Here is a 26,182-nt window from a genome sequence, read left to right as displayed (position 1 = left end):
ACTCTTTCTGGGATAACTCAGTCTTTGTATGAGTACAGATGGATAAACAGATGAACGAGATGCGATAACTCTCACTCACATATAAATGTCTAACATCCTATTTGATAAAGCCACTTGATTAGAGGAAAGATGAAATCAATCAGCCTGATTTTCACTCCTAACTTTATGTAACATCCTCTGCCATGCGGTGACGTAAAAGAGACGTCAGCCTGTTTTAACAAGCACCGCTGCACCGCATGGTCATGGGAAACTGAGATGCACTCAGCATTCAAGTGCTTGTCTCAGCCTGGTTTAAACCTCACAGCCTGTAAACCATGAACAGTGCAGTCCTTTAAAGCTTTGTTTCATAGGATAGTGAAGCAGGGTGATTTTAACAGCTGGAACCTTCCAGTTGTTGGCTAATATTTTATCTCCACCTGTGCCAGATAATGAATGTCAGTGTTACATCTAATCTGTTAATTGTTGAGTTTTGATCCAATTGCTTAATAACATTTGTATAATAAATCAGTTTATCAGCAGTTTATTTTTTTACATATTTAAATAAATAAACAATTCAACTCTTAATGGTTACCAAAAAAGGATAATACTGTATCGTACTGTACTTGTACTATGGAGCTGTCACTGTAACTTGTGCAGGCCTTCTACACAGTAAAAGGGTGCTATCTAGTGGCAGAAAGAAAACAGGGTATGTCCAGCATGTTTCACAGCTGCATATTGACATCATTGCAGACGTCAGCACAGCACAGACACTGCAGTCACAATTATGCTGTTACACCTTGTGATTCACACTCTTTTTTTAATTAGATATATTGTGCACAACGTAGATGGAAACGAGAGATGAGGCGATTGGGAAACATTCGGGCCTTGGTTTAAAACAATTGAAATGATCATTTTATGTAGTTTGTAGTATTTATCTCTACATATTCTTTTCCACATAAAGCATAAATGTTTAATTAGGTGAGCTATGTTTGTGTGATCTTTGTATTAGCTTGTCATATTGAAAGATTTAGCGGTATTTGTAGAAGATATGCAACTTTCAGAAAGCTGGTAGGAGTTTTGATGATTGATGATTTGGATATACACCAGTAACCAGATATTCTATTTTATATTTTTATATTGTATTTGAGATGCTCTTTCATTTAAATGAACATCATTTTTTATTTTTTTGTTTTAATCTAAAAGCACACTGTCATTGTAATGGCCCTTTTTTACCACAAGATGGCTCCAGATACATACAGCGATACATTTTCAAAAGCATGCTGTTCATTTCTTCAGTTTTAACCTGATCATAAATACATAGAGACCTATAGAGGAAAAAAACTGCCAGTAAAGGAAAATATAATGACTCCAGTGATTCTTGCAGTGTAGTAGAAGATTATCAATTAGGGATACCGTGGTACATTGTCCTGGGGGAGTGGAGTGTTGGGGGTTCTCAGAAGCAGACACTGCACTTGTGGCACCAAAGGGAATTTGCAGGTTTGCAGCTTACCTGTCTTATTAAAACTCCTGAGACTGATGCTCAGTGCTAGTATATAACACCATGCATGGTGTGTGGTAGTTTTTGTGTGAGTGTGGCAAAAAAAAGACGGCCAAGGAGCGAATTAATTAATGGAAAAGCTTTCCAAGATGTATATTTACAGCAGTAGAGGTAAAGTGTGTGCCGTCGTGTGCTCACATGTGTGATGTGCCACTGACACCGTCACATGCTAGATTAAGCAGTTTCAGAAACGTGCACTTAAAAACAGTACAGCCTATTTGTGGCTGGCCATCTCTGTAGTGTTAGCAGCAGCCGGTACTTTTAAAAAAGCAAGGTGTGTTATTTTAGACATTTACACGTGAAACGTCACATTAAAAACTTTTGTGAATGTATTCTCAGCCACAAGGTGTTCCACCAACCAGAGTGGAAAGTAATGAACTCTTCACAATATTACTTTGTTAATCATCTGCCCGGGTTTGCAAAGGCCAAATTTGCTTTGAAAACAAAAGCCCAGAATATCTGAATAGAAATTTCACTTATTTTCTTATTCCTCCAAACAAATCCTCTGAAAACAAGCAGATTTGTGTTTCCTACCTTTTTTGTGTTATTTCCCAGAGGTACCTGCACTATCAGATCAGCTCCAGTGCCACCATGAATACTAGTGGCATGGGGATACTGCAGTATCCATCCAAGTAAGTATAAGTAAATATAGTATTGCCAGTATTGCCAATAGCAATACCGATACTGATGCTTTTAACATATAAAGGCAGTGTATGTAGGGGTGAGCAGTGTATCGAGATTTATGACATGAGTCAGCATAAGTTTGCAAATTCTGAACACATTTTAATGATCCCTGCAATTCTACAATAATCATTTAATAGAATAAAAACACACCTTTCAGCTTTTCGTGGGTTTTGAAACTGGGTTTTTGGAGATCTGGAATTTAAATGTGCCTGCCTCTAGAGCACAACTTCTATTGTTTAAATGAACTATAAGCTATAAATAAATAGGCTCAAGTCCGCTCACTGAACTGGATAAGCAGCTAATAAGATGGATGGCTTTTTCAACTTTTAAAAATCCATTTCAATATTTATATTAAAAAGATGTTCCCTTGCTTTTATCATTACAATGAATCTAACCATCTATACTCAACATTTAGCCAACAAGTAGCTACAGATATTTTATCATTTAATTGAATGCTGAATATCTGATACTTTTAGGCCAGCTTTCCCTATAGTGAGTCTTTTCTAATCTTGACATATTCCGTGGAAAACACAGATGTACCCTGGCGTATGACGACTCTTTTAGATTAACATATATAAAATTTAAGAGTAACTCTTATTGTGTATTGCTACTGAGCCCTATAGTTTCCTTTAGTAGTGTTAAACACAAAGGAAATGATCTGAAAACAAAACCCCAACCCTTAGATAATGGGATAGCTGTGCTTGAGTTAGCTGTTCTGGTACTCCGTCCTCTCCTGCTACTGTCTATGACACATTTGTTGTTGTGTTTTTGCAGTGTTGCCTTAGTTGCCTGGAAAAGATGCCAGGACCTCTCTTTGTGGGGGGTATGGCTGTGGGGAACTGCATTCAGACCATTCAGGAGCGTGAAAATGGGGGATGGAGGGGATTATACATACACTGGCACTGGGCCTGGCTGTTGCCATGGCACACCCATTGTCCCCGAGCACACGGGCATGGCGGAGAAACCTCGAGTGAAAATGCGAATGTAGTAATTTTTCACTTAGGGGTTGATTTGAGCAATTGCACCAGAAGGCCAGCTACACTTTATAGTGAAAGATAATGAATTGCCAAGTGTGTTAGAGATATATGGGGTAGACAGAAGGTCCAAACACTGCACGCGGACAGTAAAACACTCAACTCAAAGTCATCCTTTTGTACTGAATTTCCTTTTGTCTCGCAGTCAACACATGCACTCATATATGGCCACTCTTTAACAAAAGATGCAGGTTTTGCAGCTGTTCTTAGGCTGCATTTTAAACTCCCGGTAAGTCTCAGCTCCAGAGTAGTATGACTCACGAGAGGAAGGTAATCACAGGCAATGATGTCGACCGCTGCAGGGCAAGCCCCGTTGTGGAGGAATACCCTTGAGAAAGTCCACGCCGTCTGCAAACGACTGCTCATATAGGTCTTGGGATTGCCCTGGCCTCACAGCTAATCATAGCTGTCCTTCTATACCATCTAAGCGTCACTGTCCAATCGACGTGTAGCTTGGAGCAGCTGCTTTCACACCATTGGTCGAGCTAAAACAAGGGCGGTTTTTTCCCCTCTGCTCGCTCCAACAGCACCATCTCTGGCAGGTGGTGTGCGCTCTTAAAGCGTAAAGTAGGCTAATGTGTAGGACGATAGGTAGGTAGTTGTAGTGAAAAAAACGCCGCGTAGGGTATTAATTTTTTTAGGGTTTTTTTATTTATTTATTTTTTGAGAGGGTTGCCAGATTTGCGGTGCGCGTCGCTACGTTTCCTTTACACCCAGCGGAGTCGCAGTGAGTGAAATGAGCGTCGGGGTTCCCCTCTCTGAGCCAGACACTTCGTGCTTTACGGTCAGCGGCGAATTTAGACAACTGCTCCTTCATCATGCAGCTCCAGAAAAAGGACGGAGAAGCCCTACGTGTTGATAAAATCTCGCCGGCGGTTTAAAGTGTGAATGAGAGAAAGCCTTCTCCTCCCCCCTTCCTCCTTCTCCTCCTCCTCCTCCTCGTCCTCCGGGCCAACGACCGACGAGCTCTCACATCCTGGAGCTGCCTCACTTCGTCCGCCGGCGTAGCATACAACATGATATGTTGATGACATTTTTTGGAAGTGGTCGTGCCTTTTGTTTTCACGGCGGGATACGTGATATGCGGATCTGCGAGTGCCACGAAAGCCGAGCGAGCGGACGTTTTTTTCTGCTTTGAAAATGAGGAAGCAATTTCATAAAGACCCAGAAAATGGCAAGAAGGTCTCGTCGTCCGTGGGCCCGGATTTGAGTAAAATGAGAAGGAAAGAGGCAAATGCAACAGCAGAATGATTTATTACTGTTATCATTATTTTTTAAATCTGACAGAATGACACCAAAGGGGGTAAAACTGGAGGTAGATGAGACGCAGCATCAATGAAGGCGATCTGCACAAGTTTTAAGTCGCTCATGATGAACAGAAATACTTTGCAGCTCGATATCAGATCGTTTCCACAATAGTGAAAGATTTTTTTTTTCTTTTTATTTTATTTCTTGCCCCGGCAGATTTTCTAGTTCATCACTCATCTGCTTTTTTCCGCATTGCATCTGCTGTCTTTTTTCCCATTAAATATTTCATTTTTTTCTATATTTTTGATCCGGATTCAGCCCTGACTATTCAATGGAAGTATGTTATCAGCTGCCGGTTTTGCCTCTAGACAGGCCGGTTCCCAAGCATGTCCTCAGCCGAAGGGGAGCCATTAGTTTCAGCTCCAGCTCTTCTCTCTTCGGGGCTCCTGATCCAAGACAGCTGTCACAGGTAAAAAGGAAAAAACACGTATCATTTCCTATCATCTGATCACAGTGGGCTCGATTCTTTTTTTTTTTTTGGGCGGGGGGGGGGGGGGGGGGCACATGCGTCTTAAAACCCACATCATTTTCAGAAACCATATAAATAATCCACAGGAATCTTGCAGGTGGTTGCTGGATATTTAGGCCCCATCTCACACACACACACACACTGCGAGAGCTCTCCATCAGAGGCATACTGTATATTCTTATCTTCAAGAGCCTAAGACACACAGCAAGTCATCACCCAAAGCCAACTTTACATTTGTGTATGTTTCCCCCTGATAAAGGCCTCTTCAGCTTAAACTTTGTAGCCTTCCTCAGCACCATGATGCTGAGGTGTACCAGCTCACTCCTGGGATTTGTCAGAGGGAACGTGCCACACAGTTATTTATGTTAACATGCTGGGAGGAGAGCTTAAATCATTGAGTCATGCTTGAACTTCCTACTTTCTCAGAGTGTTGAATTCTTGAAAATGTCCCTCTGGTGAGCCTGCCTTTGTTTATTTCTCTTGCTTCTCAAAACAGCCTATGTGTGTGTGTAGGGCGGCGGGGGTCATGTTCTGCTTGACTGCCATGTACACACAGACACTGGCAGGCAGCACAGTGCATTTTGAATACATTAGCCAATCGCTGAACCACATTTGAGCATGTGTCTGAGGTAATGGTACCATCTCTTTGGCCTTTGTCCAGCGCACTAGTTAAATCAACGCATGTGCCTGCGATGCCAGCTCACAACAAAAAGCTGCACATCATGTCACCAGTCAATGAAGTCCCTTCTCCACGGTGTCACTCCTTTTAAAAAGGGAAGCATCCTTACTATTTATTCAGTGTTTCTTGACAAAAGTAGCAGCGGGGTGTATTCTCATGCCGTTGGGGTCACATCCTGCTAGTTGCTCATGAACAGAAACTCCCACGGTGTTGCACGGCACCTCTCAGCCCATTAACTGAGCATTAAGCAACTGTCTATGACTACGTGAGCGTCCTCTTCAATGGGCCATCCATTAGTTCTTTGTACAGCACCCTGCTCCACATATCCACCCATGTGTGTCTCTGCTTTGAGCCTACATCCATCCTCACAGGCAGCCCCTTCAAAGACCGATTCATAGGCCTGTTGTCAGCACTCTTTTTTTTTTTTTTTTTTCCTCACTGGGTCATTAGTGTTTGTCCTTTGGTGACCAATATCATGCAATCTTGGATAAGTTGGCTGGACCATGTGGTCACTCAATAACACTCTCTGAACACACTGTGCAAACATCTCTCTCTGAGTCAGTCAGGAGGCTTTTCATAAAACCAATCCAACAGCCTCAAACTGTCCTTGCACAATGGTGGTTTCTGGACCGTAGTCCAAAGGAGGGTTCCTTGGGAGAAATCCTAAATCCTTATAAGGAAATCAATATAAGTATAGTGCTGCATTGTTCCTTCTATGTATACAAACAGTATCCGTGAAGCCGTTCTGTCTCCTGCTCACGTTGATCTCTGTTCGGCCGGTCTGCCTTCACAGCCTTTGCTTCTTTGTCATAAAAAGTGCACTGTTTAGTGTTAAAATCATTTCCCATGAAACAAAACTGATCTGCATGACTATTTTTTTTTTTATTGTTGGACTAGAGAAGGCTTACAAACACTGCAGACAACATTGAGACCAGCCTACGTTGTAGTCATTTGTCTTTATCCCTTGTGAACATCGGCAGAATTGGGTGAACATGCTTGCATACGGCAGTGTCACTCAGCCTTTGTCACCAAGCAATTACACTTCTACAAATATTGTTTTTTGGGCCCTATTTATGACCATAAGGGTGCATTTGTCCTTGGTGGCTGCTGTGTTTTTGTGTGTGGTTCCACAGGCCTGTTGTTTGTGGAAGCGGGGCTGGACTACCATTGCAGAAAGAGGCAGTTAGGCATGGGCCTCAGCTCTGTGGGCAGTGGTTTGGCTTGCTGCCAGGCTCACAGATGGTCGAAGTCTCAGTCCCTTTTCTTTTCTCTGGCTATCTTGTTCCGCTCGCTCACAAGCTCCCTCTCTTTCTTTCTCTTTCTCCGATGCACCCCTCCCCTTCCCTCGCCGATGAAGACATTTCCTCTCGTAAACAGTGGACGAAAGAGTAGGGTCTGAGTCTCTGAAGAATATGTCACTCTGTGATTGTGGAATTCTTATGATTGGGTGTAAATATGCCGTTGAAGAGGCGTTGAAAACACCAACGGCATTAAATAAATGGGGCCCATTTATCCATTACAATGCCTCCATTGTCTTTAGCACAATGGGTGTTGTAAGTTGATTAAATCCCAAAAGTGAGGTGAAAGATGAATTTGAATTTTCCTGGAATATGGCGTTGCATTGGCTTCTCTTGGAAAAAGAGAGAACCAAAGACACGAATAAGTCAGATTAGGTTGATGCAAAATGAAAGGACCAAGAGGAGGACGCTGCAAAGAGTCATGTGGTTCTCATCTAAACTACAAAGCACAAATGCATTTGCACACAGCTTGACAGTATGTTACTTGTGTAATTACATACATCTCATATTAAGAGATGATGCACAGGGTGGGAACGAGAGTTTCTCGTCTTTTTGTTTGGCTGTCATGAGCTGCTGCCAGTAACGCACGGTCACACGGTTGCGATAAGGCTTTAAACTTTCAGAAAGAAAGATCCTGCAGAGATAAAAGGGGGTCAATAAACAAATACAGAGTATTGATGAAGCCTGAGCAGTCCGATGATTTTTGGTGATAAAGGGAGGAATGCAGCTTTAGACTGGAAGAACTGATCTGCTATCAGTTCGTCATATCACAGTGAGAGATATCATCAGTGCTGTAGTGGCTGCTGACCCGAGATTGGCTCCTCATTTGAGATGTTTACGCACAAGAGATGATGATGATGATGATAATGAGAAGCCCGTGCATAAGGGTGGAGGATGGCACTGCTTGTTTCATCGCTACTGTGGGTGTTTCTGTGGAGAGGTCGATAAGGGAATACAGTGCCATGCTTTTTTTTGTGGGAGTTACTTTGTTGATTTTAACTGAACCGATAAGGTTTTGTTTTTTTTTCTCCTGTGCAGTGCCATCAGATTGACGTCGTTTCAGGATGTGGTAAGAATGCTGAAGGAGCCGTTCAGACTCTGAGCCTGGTGTTTCACAACCTTTCACAAAAACATTTAACCCCTGCGCCGCCAAAACTTTTCACGCTGAATTCACACAGTTGAGCTGGAATGCGCTGTGCTGTTTGCCGATAAGAAGGCGGGGGATTGCGGGTGTTTATTAACCCGCTGATTAATAAAGAGGAGCCAAATATTGCACCCTGTCTTCATTCAACCATACACACTCCTCACCCCTTCTATTTGCCTCCCTGTCTCTGCAAGGGGCCCCCTCTTATCACGTGACTGATCTGTTTTTGTGCTGCAGCGTCGAGTGCTGTCGGCCACGAGAGTGTGGCTGCGCACATCGACAGCCACAACATCAGCGCTGCTTGATTTTTATTCTTATTTACTGTGGCTTTATTGACGTATGAGCCTATACAGGAAGGGAGTCTGTTTCTCAGTGCTACTGGTTTCAAACCTCAGACAGATCGCGCTGATTGGTGACCTAGGTTTTGTTTGTTTTCCTCAGAAGGCTCTAAGGAGGGACGGGGCATGAAGTTGGCCCCGAGAGGCAATTAGAGCCTGGGGATGATGTTTGAGATGAATGAAATTCCTGTGCAGCGTAGACGGCCTGTGAGAATATGAAGCACAAGTCTCCCATCCCCCACCTGCTATCTCTACTTATTTTATAGAGCACTGCTTACAGTATGTGTGTGTATATAAGGCCCTTTTAAGCACTCGGTGTAAAAAAAAAAAAAAAAGAATTTATGACACACTTGGCGACTAGTTAAAAGTTAAATAACAATAAAAAATCACTGATTATGGATATATGACTGCTTGACAGGCATGCCGCCTTGTAACACTGCTACACTCATCATCATTTGCTGGCCAAGATATCAGGCCAATTCACCCCAGGCCTCTCCTCCAAAGCAGCGGCCCTCTCGCAAAACTAACTGCAGCTGGAGTGTGTCACAGTGGACACAGTACTCATAAAACACTCTTCCAGCAGGTAGACTCTATCCAGGGTTTTAGTGTATGTAGTGGCTAAAATATATATTATACACACACGCACACACTCCAGATCTGCTTGTGTTTATAGGCTAGCACTCAGTTTCTGGAATTTGGCGTCCCACACAGCAGAGCGCTGCAAGAGGCTATAAGTCAGAAGGAAGCTTTTGGTTTATGAAATCCCCGTCCACCTGCTTTTTATCTCGAGCATTTACATATATGTGTGTGTGGGGTTTGGATGTGTGTGTGTGTGTGTGTGTGTGTGTATAGGGTTTATGTGTGCACTGCTTTGTTTTTTGATATGTCAGTTTATTGGAATACTGCTGGCTTCCTCATTTGCTTGGCCCCAGCTGACTTGCTTACTGGAATAGGCAGGTCCTCAGTTAAAGTCAAATTCTAAGATCTTTATAACCTAGTAAAAGCCGGTTTTAGGCCTGTGTTTCAAATCAGGAAGTGTGAGAATGTTGCATTCGATTGTGCCATTGAAAGGGCATCGGACATCTGTATCTGCTCTTTCACGGTGCTCTGGTGACAAGAGGATTTTTGGGTTTTTTTTGTTTTTTTAGAAAAGTGCTTTTTGAGCAATGATTTTGAATTTCTGAGTGTTTTGAAATGAGTGTTTTGGGTTAATTCTGCATGCATTAATCATACTGCATGTTTTCTGATATTTATAGTGTCTGTTTAACTGTACGGGTGAGAAAATGACAAACAATGAAGCCCTGGGGGTCAGCCACATAGTGAGGAGTTTTCACATTAGGTCCTGACCTCAGAAACCTGAGTGTTATGCCCCAAGGCAGTGGCGCTAAGCCGAGATAAGAAACAGAGCTGTATGTAAACGAGCTTAGATGGAATTGCAGGGAGAACAATGGTTGCGCTGTTAGGCCTAGTGGTTAAAACTCCAAACAGAACTAAAGCTAGCTTGTTCTCAGACTGCTACAATCAAAAACCAACAGACTGCAACTCAAGGTGTCATTTAAAGGCACTGAAAGCAATAGAAGTTTTGTTAAATTTTTAAAGCTATGTTGAAGTAAATTGAAAAAACCTTCAGCATGAGTCATTGTTACTCATTTAAGTTTTAATAAAGTGTATAATTCAGAAGATTTGGTGCAAATTAAAGGGAAAAACCAACATGCGTGTTAGTAAGATGTTAGGCTCACATGTGCCTCAAGAACGACTTCGGTGCATCTTTGCTACGATGTCCCAAGTCTCTTTAGTCACTGGAGGGATGATTCTTCCGAAAAATATTCCCTCAGTTAGTGTTTTGATGGAATGGAGTGGAGAGACCACTCCCTTTGGTATAAAAATTGATAAATTGATCTAAAAGTTACCAAAAATATTTCTGCAAAAGGCATTGTAGAGTTTGTTTTTCCTTTATTTTCTCTTTTGCTTTGCTTAGTTTTTTAACTGGTAAATATCTCTATATATACTCATCTGACGCTTTATTAGTTACATCTTGCTAGTACTGAGCTGGGCCCCTTTTTGCCTTTAAAACTGGCTTGACATTGATACAGCGAGGCGCTGGAAACATTCCTCAGAGATTTTGGTTCATATTGACATGAAGCGCCATAGTTGCTTTCAAATTTGTTGGCTGCACATCTATGATGAGAATGTCCCGTTCCACCACATGCCAAAGGTGCTCTATCTGATTGAGATCAGGTGACAGTGGAGGCTGTTGGAGTACAGTGAACCTGTTGTCATGTTCAAGAACACTACACTGTAGTCATAACAGGATGGACGTGGTCAGCAAAAACAATTCTCAGTTGAGGCCCAACATGTGCCAAGAAAATATCCCCACACCATTATAGAGCATCACCACCAGCTTGGACCATTGATGTCAGCTGGGACGGATCCATGCTTACATGTTGTTTACACCAAATTCCCAGTAATTCAACAGTTTATAAAAAAAAAAAAAAAAACAAACGTGCCTAGTTCAAAGTCACTCATATCACCTTTTTCCCCATTCTGATTCTCAGTTTGAACTTCACCAGGTCATCTTAACCATGTCTGCATTCCTGATTGCACTGTGTAGCTGCCATGTGATTGGCTAAAGAGATACTTATGTTACTGAGTAGTTGAGCAGGTGAACCTAACAAAGTGACCAGTGATTGTACAAGTATAAGTACTTCTGTAACAACCAGCCATGTTGATACAAATACTGATACTAGCTGATGAAATCTACCTTTTGACATGCAGACTTGCGTAACTCTCCATGTTCTCATTCTTCAGTGTTTTTGGGCAAGAGTAGCCTGGGGACCTGAGCAACTGTCATTATTTACAGGTTCTTTAACAGCAAGTGGGAACTGGGTAGAAGGGGGTTCATTTTTTGCTGTTAAAATATAATTATTTGTTTTGTTTCATAGGGGCTCTGTGATTGACATGTGCCAGCTAGTCTTTAAACTAGATGTCTATATACTGAAGGTGTGGCCAGCCCTGTTGTTTGTGTGGTGATTTGTTAACATAAATGTTTGCTCACTCACATGCCATCTGGACTTGTAACTGTCCTCATTTTGCCTCCTTATGGAAAGCTAACAACTTCACACTGTGTTTACTCACTCCATTTGCAGTTATTACAAGTTATTAGAAAATCTAGATGGCAAGATTAGCATATCCTGTACACACGTATCACTGTTTTTTTGGTAGCTATAATGCTCGGGGTGATCAGGAGAGAGTACAAAAGTGTTGTGTAAAACTATCTTGAACACACCAGAAATGGCTGGATGGTGACTTCATTGCTTTCCAGCCCAGTGAGTCACGTTTCACCCATCACACCCCTGTTTTGCTTTAACCTAATGTTTAAAGAAAATGCTAAAGGGGAACAGAAACTTGCAAGAAATTTTAATCTGGGCTCTGCCTTGTTTCATCCCTGAGGCTGTTGGTCAAATGCAAACTGGCACTGCTCCAGAGTGAAGTCAGAGTTTCTAAAGCTGCAGTTTCTTGGAGGACAGCTCAAAGCAGCTCAAAGTAACTTTAACTGTATTAAAGTCATTGGGAGACAAATCAAGCAAGTTTTGGTCATGACATGAAAAAGGGCATTCACTAGTATCTACCTGCCACTCTAAGGCTTGTCTTGTTACGTGCAAGAAAATCAAGACATCTTGTTTTTCTTGTGTGCAGCATATAGTTTGCATAACGTGCATTAATAATTTTTCAGTCTCTAAAGCCTTGATTTAAAAAAAAAAAAAAAGGTTGTTGACCCATTTAACTATTCTTTAAAAAAAAAAAACCTCAAACTACTGTAAGAAATAAAACAAAACTTTAATTACCAATTAAAAACAAAAAGAAGCTCAGTACTGGACTTCTTTTTATATGTTGTAATTTCAATTTTGCAGTTAATTAAAGTGAATAAACACTGTTCTTTAAACTTTAATAAATCTGTGTAGGTTCTCAGTCATCCAGGTCATAGTAATCTAATAGTAGTTTAATAAATTAAGTGTGCATGTGACATTTAGCTCAAGTTCTTCAGTTGATATCTTGCATCTGTCTTCTTATCTCAGTCACCAGAAGCCTAAAGCTTAAAAAAGTGACTTAACTTCTTGTTGGACCATGACAGGCCCATGGTTGTCTGGCTTTGTGTGTTGGTGCAGCAAGGCGTGTCAAGGGTATGTGTGGGTGTGTGTGTGTGTCTCTGTGTGTGTGGGTGTGTGTGTGTTGTGGGCTGGCCATTTCAAGGGTAAAATGTGACTTTCCCTTCTGTTCACAGTGAGAATGTGACATACACAAAGTGCAGCTCTTGCCAACTTGTTGTACAAGGGAGGTCATGGCAGAAAGCGCCAACTGGCTGCTGGACCCGTGTGTGTGTGTGTGTGCGCGCGTGCGCCTAGCCAAAAGGTTTTGTTGGTGCTAGCTGTGTTAGCAGAGCTGGTCACTCTTCATACCCACTCTTAGCCAGCATTATACAGTTCCCACACGTGTTGCAGCCTATTCCAACCCCCATCTTATACACACACACACACAGACACACACACACACACACACACACGCCCCGTGCATAACATACCCACAATCTATAATGCTCACACTAAACACTGCGCCATGTGTAAACACAGAGGCCTGTTGACACTAAAATACAGCTTTGCACATTACCCACCCTGAGTCAAGCTGTTTGCTAGGCAGTAAAATATTAGCTTTGGATTGGTGGCTGTCATGAGCTTAGAGTACAGACATTGTTAGGTGTATATCTGTGTGTGTGAAAGATTCACAGTAATCCTAATTATATGAGGTAATGAGTGTACAAGCCAGAGCATTTGTGTTTTTGCATGTGTTTGTGTTTGGTGTGACCTGCCGGCTGTCGTTAAATGGCCACAGATTAGACACATTTATCAAGCCCATTGCTGTACTCTGTAGTTGTGGACCATAATACAGAGCTTCCTAGTTTTGCCTTTTTAAATATATTTTTATTATAACTTTCCTTTATATAAAAATATGCTCTCTTTTCATTAGAGTGCTTTGAGTGAAGGGTGCCCTGTGTTAACCTGGAGGGTTAAGGATCCAGTAAGGTCCTTTTGTTCTTTAGAGTTGTATACAGTGAACAGGTTGGTTGTCAGTGGACCAAAACATGTTCCTTTTAAAAACAGTTTGTCCCAGTAGAGAGCCATAAGTCTGGCACCGAGTCAATCAGTGAGGTAATCTTCCAGTTATGCAGGATCTTTGTGAAAGGGGTAACTCTAGACAAGGGTAGCCCCGTTAGGGTGAGTGAAGAGTTGACCTGGAGGGGGGCCAGGATGTGTAAAGTGCACAGAGAGGTGAGCCAGCACCTCACTGTAGCCTTGGGCAGCTGTCTGTCAACGGAGCAAATATGTAGTTACCGCAGTCCTGCTACAGCTACTGCTGTGCAAGTAACACTATTGTCGCAGCTGCCTTCATGCACTGGAATACTAGTTAGGACTGGATTTTGTTTTTGTGCAGAGAATAAAAGTAAAAATTTTATCCTCTAATGGATTGTTATCCCAGCCCAGAGTGTACCCTGGGATAGACTGCTGACCTCCTGCAACCCTAAGTTGGATAAGCAATTAAGATGAATGGATGGATGCATGGATAAAAAAGTAAACATGGTTTGCTGGAACATTTTTTCAATGTTTCTTCAACTCATTTGGTTTCCATAGTCAATAAAAGCACTATTCAAATTAAATGTAATATTTGGGAATTCCACAATAGGTCTGAAATAACCCTCTCTCTCGAAACCTGAATAACCTAAATGGTTTATTTCCTGGTTTATTCTTCTTCTTTCTTTTTTTCTTTTTTTGCCAATGCATTAAAAATGTATCTGCAGCCCGTGTACCAAAGCCGTTTGCTGCACCGCTGCAGCCCTTTGACGCATATTGAGGAAGTATTTACATATTTTAAAACGTGATGTGTCAAGTGCATTACTTTACAGGAAATGGTATTGTGATTTGTTTGGATGTGATGCTGAACCCAGTGTTGACTGAGAGAAGTATTTCAGGAAGTTACAGCGTTTACGTGGTATTTCGTGTTCGTGGGCTACAGTAAGCAGTAAAAGTGATATTCCAGAAGAGTTTTGTGCAGTGAAGTTACGGTAATTTTGCTTTTGAAATTGCTACTAAATTGCATTTCAGTAAATTCCATAAAACTCTTTCTCTGTCTCTGTGTGCAAGGAACAATACTATAAATGAAGTTCCCTGATGTGCTTTTTATTTTATGGGGAGGGGTATCTGTGTTTGTGTGGGATCTCCCCCGGGTCCTTCTTCCTCCCACAGCCCTAAGATACTCACGTTTGGTTAACTGGTGATTCTGAACTGGCTGTAGGTGTGAATGTGGGTGCGATTGGTTGTTTTCCTCTTGTGATGGACTGGCAACCTGTTCAGGGTGTATCACAATGCTTGCTTGTTGACAGCTGGGATAGGCTCCATCCTGAACTGAATGACAGTTAAGTAAATGAATGGGTGTCGTTCAATGCACGTTAAAGATTTATTCATCATATTGCAAGTCTGGTTGTGGCCTGTCTTAGTCCACTGCTTTAAAGTGTGCTTTTTGGATTATTGAAGGCATAGACCGAATCCTAACACAGGGGTACTATTTAGAAAGGACTGAGTGTTGTTTAATGTTATTTACGCATAATGCTCCCTCTGCTTTTGTCTTGCATTGAAAAGGTTTTTCATCATTTTCTTTTTCCTTGGCACACTCTGACATGGAATAAAAAGTCTAAATTAAATGTCCAAATCTAGATTTAGCTCAGACTTTATTGAATAAACAGTTAGCAGATGGCCACTAAACACTTCCTGTAACTGCTTTTAAGAAGAAGAAGAAAAGTCTTTTATGAAGCAGCTGCCAGAAGCTCTGAGTTTAGACTATTAAGCTGATAAGTTGACTTGTTGCTAGCTGGTCCGTCACATCTGTACAAGCTGTCAATTCCATCATAGTCACTTTTACTTCAAAGTGCATTCACGTGCTGACATCAGAATAAATAACTTTAGAAAATATATCTATACTTTTAATACTTCTGCATTTTCAAACTATGCTTTGAGGCAAATCTTTAAGTTGCATAAGAACCTCACACATCAAAAAATTCTATTGGTGTCTGTGTGTGTGTTTGTGTCCCCAAATAGCACATGTGTTTCTCACATGACTGATAGCAGTGCCGAATCAGGCTGATGACACGGTGCTAGAGCATGTTTATCAGTATAACAGCAGAGTATACACACACTGCAGATTAGAACCCGCAGCAGAAGCATTACACCACCCTCCTCTTATCAAGTCCTGCATATGCATTAAAATGTAAAAAAAAATAATAATAATAAGGCACATGTTTCTGTTTCAGAAGAAGTGTTTTGGGGTGTGCCTGTTGTTGCACTGTGATTGTTACAGTAAGAAAACAGCTGCAGGGCTCAGGTTTACAATTATTTATTGAACCAATAAAAAGAAGTGATGTTTCAAGCACCACTGGTCTTTATTGGTGATCAGGGACTGTTATACTTCACACGTGGTTTTGGACAGGCGGGACCTGTTTGTTGTTTGGCAGTATTTGTAATTACGTTGCACTGTATCGGTTGAACAATAGCTGATGTTTTCTTTTCGTTTCTTCTTTTTTTTTTCTCCTGCTCAGAGACGAGGGGCCATCTCCTACGACAGCTCTGACCAGACAGCGCTGTATATTCGTATGCTAGGTAAGTGTTAACCTGCTCTTTCTACATACACACAGTAGAGACACAGTCACACTACTTCGAGACCTCGGAAGGTTTACCTTCTCTGTGATCGTCTCCATTTCTTATTGTTAAAATAAAAGCACTGAGATGCACATTTAAGGGCATGTCCAGAATCCTTTCAATCCCTGGCCTTTTTTAATCTTTAAGTCACGATAGGGTTCAGGGTGTGTGTGTGTGTGCGTGCATGCGTGTGTATCGGTAGTCTTCAGTCTTAAAAGTTCAATCAGATATGTGATGAGCATAGGGTTTTTATTTTAACTGTAAATGGACTAAAGCGTCTTTGGCTGAGGTTATTTTTTTGTGTACATATGTGTGCATTTGTGCATGTCCATTCGCACTCAGTGACCCTAAAGAGGATAAGCAGTTTAGAAAATGGATGTGAGGATGAAGGTTCATAGCTCTGCCAGGCAGATGGAGTCAAATGCATCTAGGAAGCAGCCAGTTCAGCTCCGTAATCAATAAGGTTACTGGGGATAATGGTGCGATTAGAGCCTGGTTATACCCGTGAGGTATGTGTACTAAACAAGGATGCTGTCTTGCATGGAACTTTTGGCACCTCATATCATACTTGTTGGCTGGGAGGTAGCAGCAAAGAAGAAGAGTAGAATTGCTTGAAGTGTTATCCTGTCTGTATTCTTCTTGGATATTTTAAATTGCTGCTATGAAATGTAGTTAGCAGGCAGGGAGCTATCAGTATTAGACTCAGTTCAGCATCTATATTTGGTGGCTTTCTTGAACTGCTTGACTTATGTTGTTTGTTTTTTTTTTCACATATTATTGTCATACTTTGTTTCTTTCCGGCATGATCATGAGTCGACTGCTGCCACGTGTGTCTAGTCATAATAACAGCATTTCATTGAGCTGAGTGAAGGAGCTTTAGCTTTTTAATCATTTTACTTAGCTAAGTATGATGGCAGTCTCATATGTCACAGGCATAAAGCATCTGTGTGTAGATTTTCAGATTAAATTAAGTGTAAGGAGAGGCACGCTAATGCAGACGGGTGCTGGCCTGGGCCTGGGTTCAGTCTGCCAAGTTAATGCTGATGTGCTTTCAAATAGCAGGACTCAGAGCTTTTGCCTCATCAGTTATAATGACATGACCTACATTCACCCCAGAGCTTCAGCACTAATGCACCATAGGGGAGACGTGGACCCTTTGACACTCAAAGCGCACTAATCGCACAAACTCGCGCAGACAGACACGCTCTGGGCCCGAGCACGTGTGTTTGCATCTGCAGATGTGACAGATGTGCATACATATGGGCATATGATGACTGCCTAAAAGTGCATGAATTGTGGTGTTTTTTGTTTGTTTTTGCAGAATTCATATTGTGCAATCAAAACTAAACATTCATGAATAGCTTTTCAAAGTAATGTTTAGCGCCACTATGCCATGAATAGTAATTCTTAGTTTTTGGTATTTTGATAGGAGCTTGTGTAGTATTCAAACAGCTGTTTGCAAGTAAGTAACAAGGTGGTTGTGGGAACACACTGGTGTGACTGCTTTTTTCTGTTGTTGTTGTTGTTGATAAACTGATGCACACGTGACACAATTTTAAGTGCTATGCTGGAAGCATACCATCGCACCTTTAATCAGTATACTGCAGTATAGAGTCTTGCTGTACATACAGTGTTGCCTGGAACAACACACTAGCATTTGCTGCATCAGTGTCATAGCACCATCCTGTCACCTCACTGTGCTCTCACTGCTCTCGACTGCAGCCTACAAGCAAGCAGGCCGGCCGCCGTCTGTTAGGTCTGAGTTTGGAGCCTGTCTCTGTTTCTCTGCCTGACTACTAAAACCAGTCACAGATCGGCTGTAGATCCTTCTCAATGGCTCGGAGTACTAATAGTAGAGCAGACTGCCCTGACATGGCATTGCATGCTCAGCTGTTTGACTTGTCTGTCCGTTGAGTTTCCTCTTCTGGAACATGGGAGTGTGTGCTTGTGTGTGACTGTGCCCGCACATGGATAGTCCACACTGGGTCTTGGTCAAATAGTATTTTTCACAATCTCTTGCTTGTTTTAGCTTGCTGGGGAGTACAGAGATGATGGGTTTTACCACAGCGTCCTGTCACACGTCATGATTTAGTTCCAAAGCTTCACATAAGAAGGATTATTTCCTAATTGTTTAGAAAAGCTGAGACATGATTGGGGAGGGGGTGGGGTAGGTTTTCTGTCAACACTCTGAGGTATAATAAATAGTTTTCTGTAAGTTTTCTAGAAAAAAGCAAATTTGAAAGATCAAATTGTTGATTATTTTGTTAGGATTCAGTGCTATGAGGCTATGACAGTGAAGTAAAAGGGTTTGACATTAAAACGATTTAAGCACAAGCTACTAAAAAGGGCAGGTAGCAAGAAATACAGGGACAAATAACAGTTTATAATAACAGAAATCGCAAAAATAGCAACTAGTAAGAAAAAACCAGAGTAACTTTCAGCTTCTTAAAAATAATAATGAAAGAAGATTTACCACATTGTCATGTGGTAAAGCCCATCTTTGTGTCACTAAAGCAAGATAAACTCCAGGATATAGTGCCAAAAGATTACTAATTGGATGCACTTCTGGACTTCTTTTCACGCTGTATGAATCTTGAGGAAATAAGTGTTGATTTCTTCTAGGAGATGTGAGAGTGAGAAGTCAGGTTGGATTTGAACCGGAACGTAGAAGCTCCCACCCGTACCTGTGCATCGACTTCCGAACGCTTCACAGTGAGTACAGCCTGAGCATCTTGACTAAAAAAACCAGCCTCCCCGGTAGGAGTCACAGACTAGTCCTGTCCTGCGTGACTGAAAGACGCCTGTGTTCTTGTCTCTGAGGTGTGCCTTACTATAAACCTTGTTTGAGGCTTACAGGTGCACGATAAAGCACCACTTTCATTTTCAATGAAAACTTTTGAGTGTACTTGTTGACATTTTTGACCCAAGATTAATCCTACCTCACGCTGACGTGTTTCTGGATTGCAGCGACAGTTTACTCAGACACAGTGCCTTTTGTGGGGTGTGTGCGTGTGTGAGAGAGAGGGAGGGAGAGAGACCACTGACAAAGCATGTCTGCTGTGTGATCCCAGACGAAAGGCTTATGAGTGGGCGGCTGTGTCAGCAGCAACTGTTTGTGTATTGCTGTGTTGGTGTCAGATCCCCACCAAGCTTGTCCGAGCCAAGTAATTCTCCAGGCCTAACGAGGTTTAGAAATGAACGTGCCCCAACGTTGTCGTCTGTTTTACATGTTGTATCCTTTGTAAAATATCGTGTGCGTCTGTGTGTTTGTGTGCGCAGCACGGCTGGGCTGCGGCTCCACGTCGGCCAGCTCTGATCCTGAAAGGCGGGTCCACAGGCTGCTCAGCTTCCAGAGATACCTGCATTCGTCCCGTCTGCTGCGAGGAGTCCCCCAGCAGATACCCCTCCACATCCTCGATGAAGATTACACTGGACAGGCTAGAGTATGGGACTATTTGTAATATTTGGCACCACAATAAAACAGAAGTGCACATTTTCTTTTTATAATTTATTTTTTCCAAACCTCACATAAAACTCTCTCTTTTCTCTATCGTAGTGCATGCTGGAAAAAGTCGGGAATTGGAATTTTGACATTTTCCTCTTCGATAGGTTGACAAATGGTAGGTAAAATATAATCTGTAGGACTTCTGAGACGTTGTTCTAAATGCCATGATGCCTTAACTGACATCAATCAGCCACAACGTTAAAACCACAGTTCCTCCTTGTGACCCAAAAACAGCCATCAGGGAACGGACACAAGACGTGTAAAGTAAAGATTTTACTCTGTTGTAGACACAGACGGCACAATGTCACACATGCGCTGTTGTTGCAATGTAATGGCCACTCTACATCCACATGGAGCCTCACACTTGCAGTCTGATTACAAAATTTTCGTGACTTTGGAGGCCAGATCGACACAATGTGGAGGGTGTGCAAGAACTAGAGTGAAGGTGGATGAGTCTAAATACCTGCGCTCCACTATCAAAAGCAACAGGCAGTGCACAAGAGAGTGCAGGCAGGGGGGAGTGGGTGGGGTGACAGAAGGATGGCAGCAAGAGTGGAAGGGAAGGTTTATAAGACAATAGTGAGACCTGCTGTGATGCGTCGTTTGGAGATGGTGGCACTGACAAAAAGACAGGAGACCGAGCTGGTGGTGGCAGAGCTGAAGATGCTTTTGTTGGGAATGAGGCAGATTTCAGATCAGATTGAGCAGTTTGGATACAAAGTTAGAGGGGGAAGTCTGAGATTGTTTGGACATGCAACCAAACCTGCAGAGGTTTGGTGTGACACATGAGGATAGATATGGATAGAGTAAGATGGAGGCAGATGATCCTCAGTGGCTATCCTTAAAGGGACCAAGTAAAAAGAAGAAAAGGTGTGCGTCTTCTGACTCTGAAACAATGTTTCACGAGTGGCATTTATCAAAGTAACACCCACATGAATGACAGCACTGAAGGTGTTGTAACAAAATGATCAATATTCACTCCACCTGTCGGTGGTTTTAATGTTGTAGCTGATTGTCGTGCACACTGACTGGTGAATCCTGACCTCTGGTTGAGATTTAAAGTGTTGGCGCTGGTGCAATCTATCTGATACCTGGCACAGTTTTAGGATTTACTGTTTTTCTTTAAATATACAACAGCTGTTTTATGTCTAAGCAAAGCCCAGGCTTGACAGAAAATGAATATACAGTGCTGTATTATTTAGATTTGTATTAAACTAAACACCAGGAGTACTTCCTGTAGTGAGAGCATGTCTGAAGCAGACAATTTCCTGCTGTGTACGACATGTGAGAAAGGATAACGGGGGAAAATATTCCAACGCGAAACTCTCCTCAGCTGACGTCTGAAAGGAGCTTCAGAGATTGTGCTTTGTATTTTCATCATACTCCTTTTTGGGGGTTTTTTGGGCAGCTGGTCTGTGTGAAAGCCAGACTACAGCAATGGAGTTCAGGAAGTCAATAGTAAACAAAAGTAATTCGTTTTTTCTACATTCTCTTATTTTTGAACCACTAAGTGCCACTCTCGTAATGAGGATGAAAAGAAATTCTTATCATGTATATAATTGCACATCCTGCACTGTATAATTGAGGTAACCTCAATCCAATCATCAAAACAGCCTTAAGACATGTTCTTGACACGTCTCTGACTTGACCCGAGTTAAACTTCAAAAGCAGGAGTTAAAGATCGCAGTGATGAGAATCACAACTATTAAAAATTAGACAGAGAAGGAGGAGGTGGTGTACTGGAGGCAGAATTAGGAAAAATGGATGCATCCATAAAAAAAGACTGGAAATATAAGTGATTACTGTTGTTTTAGAGTTCAGCAGCGTTCAGTTGCAGCTTTTATAGGTGAACTTAAGGGATGAATGCGGAGTGGTCATTCTGATTTGACTTCTTGCTCAGGAAACAGCCTGATCACCCTGACTTTCCACCTGCTGAACCAGTATGGGCTGGTGGAGCTCTTCCAGCTGGACATGGTCAAACTCTGGAGGTTTTTGGTCATGGTTCAGGAGGACTACCACAGCGACAACCCGTACCACAACGCTGTCCATGCTGCAGATGTCACACAGGCCATGTACTGCTACCTGCGAGAGCCCATGGTGAGACAAAACACTTGAGCTCTTTTGGGTTTAAGTAGCTAACTCTCACCCAGTCCTTTGCTAGCCACAACAAGGTCTTCTTAAAAAAATTTTCTTGCATAGCCAAGGTTTCTTGCTTCAACAGTATTCAACTCACAGTACAGGCTTTCCTCATCAGCTTCTTTCAGTCTAACCAGTGAATGCTACCATTAAGATGTGCGATTGATAATGCATCCAAATAAGTGCTCTTACAGACAGATTTTGAATAAAAGTATGCTATTTGCAGAGCTGAGAGTTCTTCGAAAAAGGCATTCTTGTATTTTAAACCTTTCTTGCATTATTTTTTGTGCAGCTTGCCAAGTCTCTGACCTCCAAAGACATCTTACTGGGACTCTTAGCAGCTGCCACCCATGACCTGGACCATCCTGGGGTCAACCAGCCTTTCCTCATCAAGACTGACCACTATCTTGCCACACTCTATAGAGTAAGGCAACAAAGCAGTCACTCTTTAGCCTGCCTAACTTATTAGAAGACTTAAGTGAAGGATGTTGTATGATGTATTAAATTAACATGCACACACAATTTCCCGTTTGTACACCCAGAATACCTCAGTTCTGGAAAACCACCACTGGAAGTCAGCAGTGGGTCTGCTCAGAGAGACTGGGCTGTTCTCCCATTTGCCTGCTGAGGACAGGTCAGTCTGACACTGAGAAACACAAAGAGAACTCAAACTGTGCCACTTACAAGGCTGTACAGAAACAGAGTTCTTTCATAAGACTGCTCTTTGCTTTAAAATGTGTTTTCTTAAACAAACATGCTTTGTAATACCTCAGGCGGAACATGGAGAGGGATTTGGGTTCCTTAATCTTGGCCACGGACATCAGCAGGCAGAATGACTACCTGTCCAGGTTTCGCTTGCACCTGGACCAGGAGAACCTGTGCATGAGCACCGCCAGCCATCGTCATTTCGTCCTGCAGGTCAGTGTTGGTTTAAAAAAAAAAAAAAAGCTCCTGCATCTCAGCAAACAGCAGGTTCATATTTATCTTTGCTTTTCCAATTCATGCAGATGGCCCTGAAGTGTGCAGATATCTGTAACCCCTGCAGACCATGGGAGCTGAGCAAACAGTGGAGTGAAAAAGTGACAGAGGAGTTCTTCCAACAAGGTCATCTGTCCATATTTTTCCCTTATTTTGCTCTTTCTTCTTCAGATTGGAGGTCCTTTCTTTCTTCTTGTTTATTAAAGTCTTTGTTACACTCTTGCAGGAGACATTGAGAAGAAGCACAAACTTGAAGTCAGCCCACTTTGCGACAGAGAGATGAACACAGTCGGCAACATTCAAATAGGCAAGGATTTTGGCTCTGTTTTTACTCCCCCGTTATCAATGGCTTGCGTGTAATGCAAATACTCGTCCTAATCAGCATCTGCCACCCTTTCTCCTCCCTCAGGCTTTATGACATATGTGGCTGAGCCGCTGTTTGCAGAGTGGGCCCGTTTCTGTGACACACGTCTGTCCCAGACCATGCTGGGTCACATGGGGCTAAACAAGGCCAGCTGGGGAGGCTTACAGCAGGAGCCGGCTCCGGTCTCCGAGGAGGCAGAGCCCAGCACGGCCTGCGCAGACACAGGAGACGCTGCCACCGCGCCGAGTGAGGGCAGCACAGCTACGACCGCAGGAGGAACCAGCTCCAAAGAAATACCTCAGGGAAGCAGAGAATCCTGACACACTCCTTCTGTGCCATTTCACCTCAACCTCGTGACCCCTGGGGGGCCTCAGGGCCTCACAATACACTGAGGGGGTCGGGTGGGGCACCCAGCGGTTTGCGGCCACGCCGCTGCCCCACCGGTTTTGAACACCTAGTTTATGTTTTGTTGCTTTGGCCTCCCATCTTGATAAACCACTGATTTTATTTAATTTATTTAATTTTAATTCCTCTTTTTTTTTGGCATAGAGCAATACATAGATACCTCATTTGGCTACTGCTGTATTTTTTCTTTTTATTTGCTTTATTTATTTGTCCACTGTAGTTTTGGCATTACTGACTGAACACACCACCTTTTTTTTTTTTTGTGAACTTTAAGGGGAAAGCAGTATAAGAACTGTAGAAGACCTTTTTTTCTGGTATTTTTTAAGTGCCATTTGAAAACAAAGATTTGAAGAATGATCTGAACTGTATTGACTGAGACAACTGGAGTATTCAGACCTTTCTAAGACTTTGGAGTAATGCCGTTGTTGCATTCGTATTGAAGATTCTTCCTCATGTAAAAAAAACAACAACAGAAAAAAAAATGTGACAAGCCCAGTCCTTTTGCTGCCTCTACGAAGACTGTTTACGCGTCTTGTTTGTTTTGTATCTTTCCGTCGAACTGAAACGAATCACGTCGGCCCCACATTTGCCTTCGAAGCACAGATGTGAAGAAACCACTCATTTTGAACTGTTACCCCCCACCCCCTGTCAAAGCCATGAGCAGAACCTTATTCAGACACACCAGATGCCATAAATGACTCCACCTGTTCTACCATGTGTTCCTGCACTCCCGAATAACAGCGGTGTTCGATGAGCAGCTTTGTTTCCAAGACATCCTGTGAAGGTATTATAGGAAATAGTCTCTTTCTGATGTTTCCACATCATCCAGTCCTGGTTAAACTTGGGGCAGTGGGGTGAGGGTGGGTGGGAACTTTCCCTGCCAGACTGGAGGGTGGTTAGTCACCGCACATGCATCTCACCTGGAACTCAACTCCACGCAACTCGACTCGCTCAGGGTTTGCCAGACTTTTTTTTTTTTTTTTATTTCTTTTTTGTAAAAGCGGAGGAGGATAATGCAAGTTTTTTTTTAATTATTATTATTATTATTGGGTGGTCAGGATCTAGCTAAGGATCTCTCCTCAGAATGTCTCACAGCCACATGAAACCTAAAGGACTGCTCGACTGATGCCTTACAACTATGCACAAACTATGCTAAGTGACCAAACCAACTCCTGTTCCCATCAAGTGCATGGCGTGCTTGTCTTTGAATGCACTGTCCGATCCCTTTGCCTTTTTGTTGCAAGGAACAACTCCAGCTATCTTTTCTTTCCTCCTTCTTTTGTACGGAAACAAAATTGTCGAGTGAATTTGAACATTCCATTTCTTCGTGTTTGGTTTGTCTACTTTGATTCTGTATAGTGCCACAAGTTGTGTTTGTGTTTATACATTTTGAAAGATAACAGGTGCTTTTTTTCTTACTTTAGCTGATTTGTATTTTGCTGTTAAGTGCTGTAAGACTGTTGACAAAAACTGTTTACAATTTGTTGCGACAGCCATTTTTTGGGAAGACTTCAGTGTCAAGCCAGATTTTGTAAAGGCTTTGCTGTATTGACCTTTTTGATACATGCCTGTTGCAGTTACAATTTGAATAATAAAACCCGCTGTTGACAAATGTTTGACTTTTACACCAGTTAATAAATAATCACGTCAATACTGACAAACTGTGAAACCAGTAGGCCCACTCAAGCTCTTTTTAGAGGTACAACTTGCTACTGCTGGGTTACGACCCCTTTTTGCCTTCATATTCTTCATGGCATATACTCAACAAGGTACTGGAAAGATTCCTCAGACATTTTGGTCCACGTTGTCCTCATATCGTCACACTGTTGCTGTGAATCTGCTGCTTCACTATCCCAAAGCTGCTCTGTTGCATTGAGATCTAGTGACTATGGTAGCAATTCAAGGACAGTAAACTCATTGTCATGTTCAAAAAGGCAGTTTATGATATGAGCTTTGGCACATGGTGTGTTATCCTGCTGGAAGCAAACACAAGACGATGGGTACACTGTGGTTGTAGAGGGACATGGTCAGCAATGATACTTGGGTAGGATGTGGTGTTTAAACAATGCTCAGAAAGTGTACCAAGAAATTATCCCCCACATCATTACACCACTAGCAGCAGCCTGGACCTTTGATACAAGGCATGGTGGATCCACGCTTTCATGTTGTTTAAACCCAATTCTGACCCCTGAATTTGTGTTGAATGCTGCATCACAAAGACCAGGCAACATTTTCCCAATCTTCTACTGACCAATTTTTTTTGACACAAACTTTATCCTCAGTTTCCTGTTCTGACAGGAGTGAAACGCGGTGTGGTCTTCTGCCGCTGTAGCCCATCTGCTTCAAGGTTCAACAAGTTGAATATTCAGAGACGCTTTTCTGCATACCTTGGTTGTGTCGAGTGGCTACTTGAGTTACTGTTGCCTTCGTATCAGCTTGCAGCAGTCTGCACATTCTCCTCTGACAACTGCTGATAGATATTTCCTTATTTTCTAACCATTCTCTCTAAACCCTAGAGATGGCTTTGTGAGAAAATCCCAGTGGATCAGCAGTTTCAACAG

General features: G+C 42.3%; 1 protein-coding gene across 4 annotated transcripts; it reads left to right on the top strand.

The window, feature by feature from the left end:
• The first annotated feature begins 3,809 nt into the window (after positions 1 to 3,809).
• On the top strand, positions 3,810 to 25,233 carry pde7a (phosphodiesterase 7A). Of its 4 annotated transcripts, XM_063483699.1 has the most exons (13): positions 3,810 to 4,972; positions 16,134 to 16,194; positions 17,663 to 17,695; positions 18,856 to 18,945; positions 19,513 to 19,676; positions 19,790 to 19,853; positions 21,639 to 21,835; positions 22,167 to 22,298; positions 22,417 to 22,508; positions 22,648 to 22,792; positions 22,882 to 22,978; positions 23,079 to 23,159; positions 23,262 to 25,233. In XM_063483699.1, exons 1-13 carry the CDS (start codon positions 4,835 to 4,837, stop codon positions 23,534 to 23,536), a joined length of 1,569 nt encoding a protein of 522 aa, XP_063339769.1. In that variant the 5' UTR covers positions 3,810 to 4,834; the 3' UTR covers positions 23,537 to 25,233. The 4 variants fall into 4 exon arrangements, with proteins under 4 accessions (XP_063339769.1, XP_063339771.1, XP_063339770.1 ...); XM_063483701.1 differs by lacking the exon at positions 17,663 to 17,695 and having other exon boundaries at positions 18,859 to 18,945; XM_063483700.1 differs by lacking the exon at positions 17,663 to 17,695.
• Positions 25,234 to 26,182: the final 949 nt, after the last annotated feature.

Source organism: Pelmatolapia mariae, linkage group LG9, assembly GCF_036321145.2.
Source record: "Pelmatolapia mariae isolate MD_Pm_ZW linkage group LG9, Pm_UMD_F_2, whole genome shotgun sequence".
Taxonomy (NCBI): Eukaryota; Metazoa; Chordata; class Actinopteri; order Cichliformes; family Cichlidae; genus Pelmatolapia; species Pelmatolapia mariae.
The sequence above is the reverse complement of the archived record's forward strand: the minus strand, read 5'-3'. Positions and strand labels throughout refer to the sequence as shown.

Excerpts from the sequence above, each read along its gene's own strand:
- pde7a (XM_063483699.1), top strand. The coding sequence starts at position 4,835 with ATGGAAGTATGTTATCAGCTGCCGGTTTTGCCTCTAGACAGGCCGGTT. Across the intron at positions 22,509-22,647 it reads CATTTGCCTGCTGAGGACAG|GCGGAACATGGAGAGGGATT; the intron begins GTCAGTCTGACA and ends GTAATACCTCAG. Across the intron at positions 22,979-23,078 it reads AGAGGAGTTCTTCCAACAAG|GAGACATTGAGAAGAAGCAC; the intron begins GTCATCTGTCCA and ends ACACTCTTGCAG.